This window comes from Phaseolus vulgaris, chromosome 3 (genome assembly GCF_000499845.2).
Source record: "Phaseolus vulgaris cultivar G19833 chromosome 3, P. vulgaris v2.0, whole genome shotgun sequence".
Classification (NCBI taxonomy): Eukaryota; Viridiplantae; Streptophyta; class Magnoliopsida; order Fabales; family Fabaceae; genus Phaseolus; species Phaseolus vulgaris.
Window position 1 is genome coordinate 34,350,140 of NC_023757.2, and position 13,237 is coordinate 34,363,376.

Here is a 13,237-nt window from a genome sequence, read left to right on the forward strand (position 1 = left end):
ATTTTACATTTTGCGTGTATTTTCATTAAAAAAAAGTTTAAATTTTTTTTTCTGTTACAAATATTAATATTTATTGTGATTGGAAGTGAATCTGTTAACAAAAATATCATACCTCATCTATATATACCTACACGTGTGGTGAATATTTGCTTATCCTTAGAATTTTCCAAGACATTTACAATGTTATAAAACACATTCCATCTTCTGGTTTTCTGAACAATCCAAGTAGAACATGAACTTCCTTTTATACCATTGGTTTTAGCTTTTGGGAGAACGAAAGGTTAAGCTACACTATACAAAATCGTTTATATGTAAAGGTGGCAACTGAGGTAGAGAGAGAATATATAACAAACGTCCAAAACACAGCCTTTTGGAGTGATTTTTGTACTGCAGGCCCCGTTCACTTCATAGCCGTAGAGTTCTCAATCAAGTTAATAATGTTTCTTCAATCTTCCAAACCAAGAATTATAGCAGAATTTAAAATTATTTAAACCAAGTTTTGATATATATAACTTGCCTGTTCTCTCAAATTTCATAACTAACAGTAACTTCCAGTATTCTTGATTATATCTCTTCTAGCAAGCTCCAGATCCATCTACCACCCTTTTTATTGTATGTGTGAGAGAGAAAGAGACTTAACTCAAAGGGATGTTTCAGTTAGATGCATGCATTTACGGCTTAACAAGAGAGTATTGGATCGTATCATGCACCATCGATCCACAACTAGAATTAATTCCCACCCTTCAAATATTCAAAATAGCAACAGAATCAACAACGATGATAAAAACAAGAGAACTGGAATCTTTAAAACATGATCATCTATGAAAACTATAAAAATGTTGGTCACCAACAGGTTATTCATTTGCTATCATATGAGAAAAAGTAAACAAGAGAAAACGAAACAGAACTAACTGAACAACGTGTGTTCTTATGCGATGTGGTGCTTAATTATTCAAAGTATATAGTGATATATATATATTGGGTGTGGTGAAGAGAAGAGAGGAGAAGAGAAGAACTGGTATTGTAGGTAGCAAGCTAGCAAAGGGGTTCCTCAGATGATGTTGTTGTTAGAGAGGAAGGTTTAGCGCGAAGCAGAAAGACAGAAGCGAGATCGTGAGGCACTTGAAAGAAGGCTTGAGAAGGAAAAGTAGTTGTTGTTGTTGAGACAGAGAAAGAGAGTCGTGGTTTCTTGGGAGGTGGTGGACAAAGCAACATTGGAGGTTGTGAAGTGGGTGTGTGGCACTCTTGCTCCTCCTTGGACCTTGTCTCAACTACCTCTGCGCGGTGGCTGAAGGTTCTAACTGCAGGAATGGTTCGTATGGGCATGATTGGGCGAAAGTCGTCAAGGATTTCGAGGCCCATGTGTTGGCCGCAAAGGGAAGAAGAGTTTGGGAATTCAGTGTTATGATAGTGGTAGCAAATTTATGTAATTATCATGGGTTGGTTTTTGAGTGGGAGAATATTTCTTTGTTTGTTTGTTGGAGGGAAGGCGTGGAGAGAGAAATTGAGAGGATGATGATGGGAGGTGCTTAAAGAGAGACAGGTGTGTGAGAGAGAACACAGAAACTCAACAACTTGGTGCTCACAAAGATCAATCATCTCCTCTCTGCTACTATTACTACAATTAATGTTTGTGGTGGATATTTCTTTTTATCGTGTAACAAAAATTTAATAGATAAGGTTTTTTAAATTCAGAGAACAAAAATCGTCAAAAGTTACTTTTTCATGATCATGTTATTGTTCGCCAATTTTATTAACAATTATTTTTTGTTGAAAAATCAATGATATGTGCTTTCATAATTATATGGTTCATTTTTATTTATAAGATTCAAATTTACTTGAGTAAATTATATTCAATATTATTCTTACTTGTTTTTGGTCTATGCTTATTAATTTAATGCGTTTTATCTTATTAAAATAAATTTAAATTGGGTTAGTGAAATTAATATAATAGTAAGTGAAAAACGAAGAGTGGTAAATGCGAAAAATGAGAGGAGGTTGTCGCTAGCGTTGTGTTAAAAGTGAGTGTTAGAAAGTTAAAAGAAGACTATAGTATCTGCATGCGGATCTTCTGGAGGTAACACAGCACAACCTTCACCTGATTCTGACACAATCATATCATGTTTGATGATATGCTTGCTAATAAAATATTAATGTTTATAATAAAAAATAAAGTTAAAAATATAGACAAAATATAAAATGTTAAAATAATTTTTAAAATTAAAAAAAATTAAAAAATTAATATTTAGTAGTTGTAAGATGAAGCAATGAACGTGAAACAATCATTTTCCTTCTTATTTTCACCACTAATAAAAAAAATGTGATTCACATTATTACTTTTAAATTAGTTCTCCAAAAATTTAGGGTATGGTGTTACAAAAGAAATAGAAAGAAAAGCTGAAAACTTTTATTATTGATTAAATTCACGAGAGAGAAAAAGTTACAAAAAATTAATGTAAAAACTAATTATAAAGAAAGAAATAGGAAAAAAAAATTAAAATACTAACTGAAACTCTAAAAAATTTAAACTTACTTTAAACCATCTAATATGTAAAAGAGGGACTTAAGAAATTTTTTAAGTATAGCGGTCTAGACAAAATAAAAAAACACATCCTTTAGAAATTAAGAAAGTATATTTAAGAGATATTTTTTTCTTAGTTAACTTATGAATTATTTAGAAACATTTTTTACATTAGATGATATAAATTAGTCCTAATTGAATTGTACATCAAAAAAAATTATTACTCCATTGCATTAATCATATAATTAATAGATGGTTTATAGTGTTTGTCCGGAAATAATATACTACTTGTTATTGTGAATGTGTACTCTTTATGTATCTTGCAAGTGAAAATGCAAATGTAAGAAGATTTAAAAGTTGTTAGACAAAGGGAAGCTTGTAACTCATGGTGCATCTTGGGAGATTTCAACTCTATCATAAATGATGGTGAACGAAGGGGGATAAACGGTGTTAGAAGAAATAAGAGAGAAATGTAAGGCTTTAATAATTTCATGGAATGTGTGGAGGTGGTTGATATCCCATGTATTGGAAGAAAATATTCTTGGAAAATACCTAATGGCAAGGGTAAAAGCAAGATTGAAAAATTCTTAACTTCCTTTGAGTGGCTGCAATATTGGTCGGGTAGTAAGCAATATGTACTAGATAAACATATATTTGATTACTGTGCTTTGGTGCTAAAATCAAATGTGGTGGATTGGGGTCCAAAACCATTCAGATTTCTTGATATATAGTAGGAAGATAAGTTTTGTAAAAAGAAAATGGGAAGGCTACTCGATTCAGGGAAACAAATTCCAAACATTAAAAGAGAAATTGAAAATGTTAAAGAGTGATTTGAAAGGGTGAAACAAAGAGGTTTTTGGGTATACAGATAGGATCAAACTTGATATTATGAATAAAATACAAGAGTTTGATATGTTGGATGATGTGGATAACCTGAATGAAAATAAGATCAGGGAACGAAGGGAGCTTCTAAGCCAGTTACAGGTTATTAATATGAGAAATGAGTCCCTCATACAACAAAAGTCAAGGGCATCATGGTTTAAATAGGGAGACTCCAATTCCAAATATTTCTATGCGACAATTAAATGGAGGAGGATGAGAAACAACATTAAAGGAGTACATTGTCATAGTTTCAGAACATGGATGGAGGAACCAAACAAGGTGAAGGAGATGGTTAAAGAGTTCTATGAAAACAAGATATCTGTTGTTGAGGATATAAGTGTCATGTTGGATAACGTGGAATTTAAAGCCTTAACGGACTCATATAACATGTTGCTGATTGAACCTTTTGGGGAGAAAGAAATTAAGGATGCTATTTGGGATTGTGATACAAGTAGGAGCCCCGATCCAAACAGAATAACCTTCAATTTTATTAAGAAACATTGGGATCTACTAGAAAATGAGGTGGTTGGAGTAGTAAAATACTTTCATAGTGAAGGGAAGATACCGAAGGGCTGTAATGCATCATTCATAACGATGATTCCAAAGTCGGAGAATCATCAATCTCTTGAAGAATATGTACCCATCTCATTTGTAGGGTGTTTATATAAGACTCTGGCTAAGGTATTATCTAGAAGGATTCAAAAAGTTATTGAGAAGGTGATCGATGTGTCACAATCAACTTTTTTTTTTTTTATCTAATAGAGGGTTATTAGACAATATCCTTGTAGTGAGCGAGGTTGTGGATGAATTGAAAAGAAAAAGGAGAAGAGGGATGGTTGTTAAACTAGATTTCAAAAAGGCATATGATTTAGTGAATTGGGAGTTCCTATTCTACATGTTGGGCAGACTAGGGTTTTGTGAAAAATGGATACAATGGATCAAAGCTTGCTTAGAATCTGCTACTATTTCTGTTCTGGTGAACGGTAGCCCAACAAAAGAATTCAAACCTTTCAGAGGCCTTAGATAGGGAGACCCGATGACACCTTTTTTTGTTTTTGATTGTGGCACAATGTTTGTCAGGGTTGGTAAAACAAGCGACAAGAAAAAAAAAAACCTATTTTCGAGAATAAAAGTTGGGAACAAGAACATAGATGTGAATTTACTCCAGTTTGTCGATGACACCCTTTTCGTTTGTGAATCCAGTGTGCAGAATATCATGGCTATCAAGGCTTTTTTTGTTTTTTTATTATGGCACAAGGTTTGTCAGGGTAGGTAAAATAAGCGACAAGAAAAAACCTGTTTTTGGGAATAAAAGTTGGGAATAAGAACGTAGATGTGAATTTACTCCAGTTTGCCGATGACACCCTTTTCATCTGTGAATCCAATCTGCATAATATCATGGCTATCAAGGCTATACTAAGATGTTATAATTAAGTTATGGCCTTAGAGTAAATTTCCTCAATAGTAAAATAGGAGCGATTGGAATAGATAAGAATGTGGTGAATTTGTATTATGAAATACTCCATTATAACCTAATGGAATTACCTTTCACCTACTTAGTCCTACTTGTTGGTGGTAATACATCTAGATGTTCTTTTTAAGAACCTGTGCTAGTAAAGACCAGAAAGAAATTTTCAGTGTGGAAAGGGAGGGACCTATCCTTTGCGAGAAGAGTTTGCCTTATAAAATATGTTATTAATGTCATACCTCTGTTTTTCCTATTCTTTTTTAAAACCCCGATAGGAGTGTGAAAGGAAATTACAAAATTACATAGAAGTTCCTATGAGGATGGGGCTCGAAAGTGAGGGAAATTGCTTGGATTAGTTGGGACAATATTTGTAAACCGAAAGAGGAGGACGAACTTGGTATCAAGCGAATTGATTTGTTTAATAAGACATTCTTGGCAAAATGGTTATGGAAAATGAGATCTCCCGGGCATGGCCTTTGGAAGGATGTACTAGAAAAGAAATATGGATTGTGGAGGATGGCGAACTCAGTTACATCGGCTCAAAATGAGTATAAATCTAGATGGTGGAATGATTTATCAAAAGTAAGCCTCTCAGATTAAGGAAGCAGATGGTTCATTTAAAATTTGGTTTGGAGAAGTTCAAATTTTGGGAAGACGAATGACTTGCTAATTCTCAACTCAAAGAGAGATACCCTATAATTTACAACAACTCCTTACTTAAAGATAAACCTATTGGGAGATTCGGAAGTTAGTCTACAAAGGGGTGGAAGTGGGCTTTTAGTTGGAGAAGGAAATGGTTCGAGTGGAAAAAACCTATGGTTGAAGATTTTATGGCGAATATATCACAAGTTTCCCTACATCCAGATAAGGAGGACTTATGGTTATGGAACGATCCCCCCTCATACAGTTTCTCAGTAAAATCCGCCTATAAAAAGCTAGCAATTCATGGAATACGGAGTGTACCAGAAGTGTTTACATATTGATGAATTTATATTATAAGTGTACCGCATTGTCAGAAGTAATAATTGTCCCTAAGGACGGATATCGATCCCACAAGGAACAGTTGAATTATCAAGTACAATGGTTGAGATTAGCTCGATGAATCATAATGAGTTGGTTAACCATTTTGAACAATTTGTCAGCATATGCTTTGATAATGAAGGCAATAGGTTGTGGAAAAGCCTATGTGTCTATGTGATATGGTGTAGTTGGAAGCATAGAAACAAAGCTATTTTTAATCAAGCTAAGATTGATGCTGAGGAAATTCTTACCAAGGCACAAGTCCAATCCTGGGCATGGATGAAACATAAAATAAGGAAAGTTAAGTTCTCCTTTTTTGATTGGATTTTATCACCCTTAATTTGCATTAACATGACAACAAAATAATTTGTTCAATATAAATGTTTAACTTGCTCTATATCTGATTGTTTACTCACTGGTGGAGGTTGATGGTAATGCATTTAAATTTGTTGCATGTATTATTGTTGTCAAATAGAACTGGTTATGCTTTGGTATCTTTGATCTAGCTGAGAGGAGGGGAAGGTTGAGTTTTTTGGTGCAGGTGATGATGATATACGGATGATGGTGCAAATTGGTGCAGAGTATGTGGGGTATGTTTGAAGCAAAGAAAGTCAGACCCTACAACTGCTTCTTGGTGTTCAAGGAGAATATTACAAAGGGATTTAAAGGTTGTGAATAAAGAATGACAACAAAGGTAAAGTAGGGAATGAATATGGGGTTTAAGAAGAAGATGCAAAATTCAAAATGGTAGATGGTTTGGTCTAGGAGAGACATTTCAGCTAAGTGGGCACAAATGAAGCTTGCAGTTTTGCTCAAGCTTAAACGACAACACATGACCAACAACACATTCCAACAAGCGGGTGATTACTTATGTAAAATCAACATTAACATCTTTAATCACTTTTAGGTGTTGTATGAGTGGAGAAGGTGTTGTCTTGGTGGAGTCAAGATTGTTAATTTGGAAGATACGGAAAAATTCACATAGAGTCATTGAAACTATGCCGCTGGTTTTGAAAAGTAGTATTGGAATATAGGTGTATGCAATTGCTAATGTTGTGGTTGTTATGTTAAAACAAGAAAGGGAATGATCAATAAAATGCTAGCCTTAATTTGTAGTTTCATATAATGCTTTTGGTTTGTAACTTAGGAGTGAGATAATCATACTCTACTTTTCTATAAGGGTTGGGACATCCCTAAAGTGTTCATTTTTTTTATTCTTTGCTGAAAAAAAAAATATATAAGTGGTGTAAACCTAATTTTATAAGCTAATTTCATAAGGTTAAATTAGGTTTAAAATTCACTTCTTAATATATAGTATCAAAGTCATTTAGAGTTTATTTTAGCGAAAGTTGGTTTGCCTGATAGTTTATGCTAGCGAGAGTTTGTTGGCCTTATCAGACCACTTGTTATCGTATTGTTATCGAACCCCTCATAAATATATAGTTCCACACACATAAGCCAGTTGAGTTAGGCTTAAAGTTTATTTCTTAATAATTGAAAAGAATGATGATGTTGAAAATTATATAGTATCAAAGTCATTTAGAGTTTATTATAACGAGATTTTATTGACCTTATTATAGTATCGGGTCGTTATCGAACTACCCATAAATATATAGTTTGATACATATAAGCCGATTGAGTTAGACTTAAAGTTTATTTCTCAATAATAGAAAAAAAAAGTATAATATTGAAAATTGGTTAGAAAATATATAAATGCAAGAAAAAATCACTTAAAATTATCATCAAATCCTAAGTTGGGCTATTAGATATTAAATACAGCCCATCGGATCATCTTTTTCCTGGATTTGGCCCAAACTATAAAATGACTTACGCGAACTAGTTAGGACCGATAAAAAAAGTATAGAGAGAGTAAAAACAAAGTGAAAAGTGTAAGTTTATAAAAAATAAGTGAAAAGTAATGAGAGAAAATATTGTATTATAGAAACTAAAAAGTTATTTAATTCTATAATATTCTCTCAAGATTTTCGAAAAGGAAAGTAATCATAATTTATCTTTATTAAAAGAAATAAGATCAAATTTAAGTAGTGAAGGATATATTCATAATAATTGTAACCTTCAATTCTTTTTTGTGAAGAACTAATCTTTAGAATTTTCTATCAAATAAAGCGATACTAACTTAATATCACATACAACAAGTTTGTACTTAGGAAGTTCTGACCAGTAATTGAGGCATTGAAAATATACACACACAAAAATGATTTAATACATTTTAGGACCAGCCATTTTAGTCTGTTTTTTTTTTCAAATCCTATCATTAACATTTTATGTTAACTATGATGAGGTTATTATGATGTTATGATAATATCATCATATGATTTTCTTTTATCAGCACTATATCATCATATATGATATCTTAGTAAAATCTTCAACTCAACAATATAGATGTTATCAAGAATGTTATGTAATTATACGAGACGTAATTAAGAAGTAAAAGAAAAAATAGATATATTTATAGGATTTAAATTTAAAATATTTTATTTCTAGTTTAAATAAAAAATTATATACCTTATAAAAAAATCTCACAAAACCTAAAATAGAGATAATATATTTACAAAAATAAGATAACAAGTTATAAATTTTAAAAGGAAATCTAAACACATTTTTTATAATAATATATAATTAGAAGCGTCAAAATCTTATAATATTTATAGTCGTCCTCACCCTATGTCAGGACAATAGGCAACTTTCATCGCTTTAAAAAAAAAAGTAAAATTTAATTTTAGTTTCTAAAAGTCCCTAAAAATATATTATTTTTTACTTTAGTCTCACTAATATATTTTTTATATTTTACTCCAATAAATATCACTTTTTTTATTTATTTTAGCTTATAATAATGTCATATGCTCATAAATGAATAGGCTTGACACCTCCCAAACTTTTCTGGAAGTTTTTTTCTTCATAAAATGACATGATTTTTTCTTTTTATATTGTTAAACTAAAATCTAATAAAATTAAAATATACAATCATTGAAATATTTAAATAATAAAAATATCACTAAAGTTATATTGTTTATATCAATACTTAATAGTTAATTTTAAATACTAAAAATATCACACCACTTTATTGTTTGTTTCAACATTTAGGTATCTTCAATAACATTTAAATCTTTATTTAATATATTTAATATTTTGTTTTAGTATTAAAAATAAAAAATTGAAATAAAATTATGTTAAATGGGGAACGAACTAAACCAGTAAGACTAAAAATCATTTTGCATATTTTAATTATTCACAAAATCTGCAAATGGGTCGACCATAGACCTGGATTCAAGCACCTAATGTCATATAATTAGGTCATCACCATATCATGATGATATCATCATTATTATATTTAAGAAAAAAGTTAATAACGAAAAACTAAAAATAAATAAGAAAACCAAACAAAACATGAAATAAAGACTAAAACAAAGATACCTACTACAAGAATACATAAGATTTAAAACGTGTATCAATGTCTGTCACCTGCCACAGGAAGCTCATTAATTGTATTAATTCTTAATTGTGCCAACTTTCAGCTGCTTTCTGCCTTTCTAGTGTTTATGCCTTTATGGTCACAATTGTTTGATGGAAAAGTGACCAGGGACTTCTACACAGTTACTAGTAAATCCTTATGTGATCACCAAATTTTTTTATCTCTTTTTAGAGCACTCATATACATATATAACTATTCAACATTCATAGATTAGATTGATACAAACAAACTCCAAGAACAATTGAGTGGAGAAATTAGTGGATTAGCACATCTAAAGCCAAATATATTCCCTCGTTTTTTGTAAGAAGATAATAAAAATATCAAATTACAAAAAACACTTATATACATTCTTTCATATAAATATCAACCAACAAACAATAAAAATAGGCAAAATAATAGCATGTACCAAATTGAAAAATAATAGCATGTACCGCTTACCTGCCATTCCGCAACTCCATGAAAGCTTCCGGGATTCGATTTCTTGATGGCAATAGTCAATCCCTCTCCTCTAATCAAACCCTTGTATACTGCACCAAAAGCCCCCGCTCCTATCACCCTGTCAGCTCTGAATTTTTTGGTAGCAGCCCTCAATTCTGCCAAAGTTAATACTCTTAAGTTTGGAGCATTCAAGATCTCACCATGAGGAAACTCCTCTCCATCTCTGACTCCAGAGGCCTGGCTATTCTCAGAGCCCCAAAATGACGTGCTAGTGTTACTTCCTGATGTGTGATTATTGCTACTACTTTGCCCAAACAGACTACTGCTTCCTCCAAAGTCACTTCTACACCCACGAGAAGTAGAATCACTATTCTGTATAAGTCTTGTCTTGCTGAGACCGGCAGAGAACTGAGTCCTCCCTGAGACATCGTCACAGCAAAACAAACTTTCATGTAAAGTACAAAAAACGATGCCCATTTACTTAACTTCAAAGTATCAATTATTTCATAAACCATAGCTAATATTGTTTTACTATGCGCGTTTGACTTATAGATTTGTTTAAAAAACTGATGACCATAGGATGCACCTACGCTTGCAATTAACAGTTAAAAAAACAAAAAGAACCATAATTACCTAAATGGTTCTTCGCGTTGGGATGATCATCAGGTTTAGAAGCTGATTGAAGACTCCAAAAGTTCCCCATTGACTTGTTTATGCTCTTTCCTTGGCACAAAATCAGAGAAATAAATGTGAGAGTAAGGGAGAGAGAGCAACTTGCATGTGACGGGACAAAGGAAGGGTCCAAGAATACTCCAAGGAAATGCAATGGTATTGCTAATCATGTTATGTTGAGCTTCAAATGGAGCCGTGAGACACTTTGTTATTACTTCATATAATCCGTGTTGAAATTCATTTTAGCAGGAGTTGAAATTTTAACACTTCCAAATTTGAGTCAAAATGGGAAATAGAAGAGAAAAGTTCAAGCAGAAACCAGTCAACAACTAATTAATGGTTACGTTTTTGCCACTAAATTTCCCGTACTCATGTATAACAAATTTATAAAAAAAAAAAAGTTAACCCCTATCTCCAGACAAGTTCTTTGGTCGTATTATCATTTTTATTATACTTATTATTATTAACATAATTTATACATATTAATATAATTATTATTAATAATAATAAAATAAATTATATTCATATTATTAATACTAGCGAGCACACAGGCAATCTCGTGTATCCGTATTTTTTATTTTTTATTTTTTTATATAATTAAATATAAAATTTAATCAAATTAAATAATATATTACTATTTGTGTTAATTTTTTATTATTTATATTTTTAATTAAATATGTTTAAAATAAGATAAATAAAATAGATGAAATATGAAGAAAATTAGCAATACACAATTTCAGAATCTCAACATTAGGATTTTTGAAGCATTGAGGAGATGGAAGACCTGGTGAAGTGGCGGTCATGAAATATTGAGGGATGGAAGAATAACAATACAGTTTCAGAATCTCAAAATTAGGATTTTGGAGACATTAACATGATTTTATATTATTTCTCTCTCACAATTCTTTTATATATCACTCTTTCATAATCTCAAAATTATGATTTTGGAGGATTTTGGAGACATATGTTTTTATATTATTTCTCTTTCACAGTTTTTTTATATATCACTCTTTTGCCTAAAAAAAAGTAACTGTCCATAAATCCACATTTCACGCCTCTATCTCCACTCTTCCCTAATAAAAGGCACCAATCTCTCAATTTTCCTGCAGAACAAATAAAATAAAATTTTAAAATTAAAAATATGCTTATTTAATAAAGAAGAATATTAGTTTAAAACAGAAAAAGTAACGAATCTCTCCACTCTCCTGCCAGTTAGATGATAACAAAAAATAAAATTAGCGTACCAATCTCTCCATTAAGTGAGAACAAATAAAATATTTTACTTTCAAATGATACTAAAAAAAATGGATCTTTAACAATAAAAGATTTCATCTATGACATCAAAATATATTAATTTTTCAAAATAATATTAATTATTTATTTTAAAACATTAATAATCAACACCCTTTTTAACACTACCTTAATAATCCGCACCCTTTTTCTATAAAATCCCAAACTAACCGCAAATAAAAACAATTAAAAAAAACAAATAATAAACTTGTATCTATTGATTTTATTTTATTTTGTTAAATTATTTTTGTTTTAAAAAAATTAAATATACAGATTTTTATATTACAGAAATATTGAACAAAAACAATTTAAAAATTGAATGATCCCATTAGAACTCAAATCAACTCAAAGATAATGGTATTTTTAAAAAATGTTGATATAGTTACGGAAAAGGAGAGACGTAAATAATAAATTATTATAAAAGAACAAACAAAAAAAAGATAAAAAGGGAAGAGGAGAGAGAGACTAAATAATAAATTATTATAAAGAACCAACAAAAAGAAAAAAAGATAGAAAAGGAAAAGAAGACAGACGTAAATAATAAATTATTATAGAAGAACATTATTATAGAAGAACGAACTGAAAAAAAAAGATAAAAAGGGGAGAGGAGACAAAGATGTAAATATAAATTATTATAAAAGAACGAACCAAAACAAAAAAAAAAAATAGAAAGGGGAGTTGTTATGGCATTAGTAAGCGGCAGTAGCTTGCACTGGAGAGGAGTAGCGTGCACCAATGATCGAGTCATGGAGTCAATACAGTTTCAAAATCTTAAAATTAGGATTTTGGAGACATTAAGATGTTTTTATATTATTTCTCTCTCACAATTCACATTTCACCCCCTCTCTCTCCACTCTTCCCTAATAAAAAAGACATCCATCTCTCCACTTTCCTGTCAGTTAAGTGAGAACAAATAAAATAAAATTTTAAAATTAAAAACATGCTTATTTAATAATGTACCAATCTCTCTTTTAAGTGAGAACGAATAAAATATTTTACTTCCAAATGATACTCACAAAAAAGTGGATCTTTAACAATAAAAGATTTTCATCTATGACATCAAAATATATTAATTTTTCAAAATGATATTAATTATTTATTTTAACACATTAATAATCAACACCCTTTTAACACTGCCTTAATAATCAACACCCTTTTTCTATAAAATCCCAAACTAACAGCGAATAAAAAAAATTAAAAAAAAATAATAATAAACTTGTATCTATTGATTTATTTATTTATTTGTTAAATTCTTTTTGTTTTTAGAAAATTAAAATCTACTAACCGTTTATGTTATTATACAACTATTAAATATACACATTTTTATATTACATAAATATTGAACAAAAACAATTTAAAACATGAATGATCCCATTAGAACTCAAATCAACTCAAAGATAATGGTATTTTTTAAAAAGGTTGGTATAGTTACTGGAAAGGATAATTACGGGAG

The 13,237-nt window shown here is 30.7% G+C and overlaps 1 protein-coding gene across 1 annotated transcript; it reads right to left on the reverse strand.

The window, feature by feature from the left end:
* Positions 1–9,533: 9,533 nt before the first annotated feature.
* Positions 9,534–10,656, reverse strand: LOC137805890 (probable serine/threonine-protein kinase PIX13). Its single transcript, XM_068605777.1, has 2 exons — positions 10,456–10,656; positions 9,534–10,241 (listed from the first exon to the last, which is right to left on the reverse strand). The coding sequence occupies exons 1-2, from the start codon at positions 10,523–10,525 to the stop codon at positions 9,748–9,750; spliced, it is 564 nt and encodes a 187-aa protein (XP_068461878.1). The 5' UTR covers positions 10,526–10,656; the 3' UTR covers positions 9,534–9,747.
* Between the last annotated feature and the right edge of the window lie 2,581 nt (positions 10,657–13,237).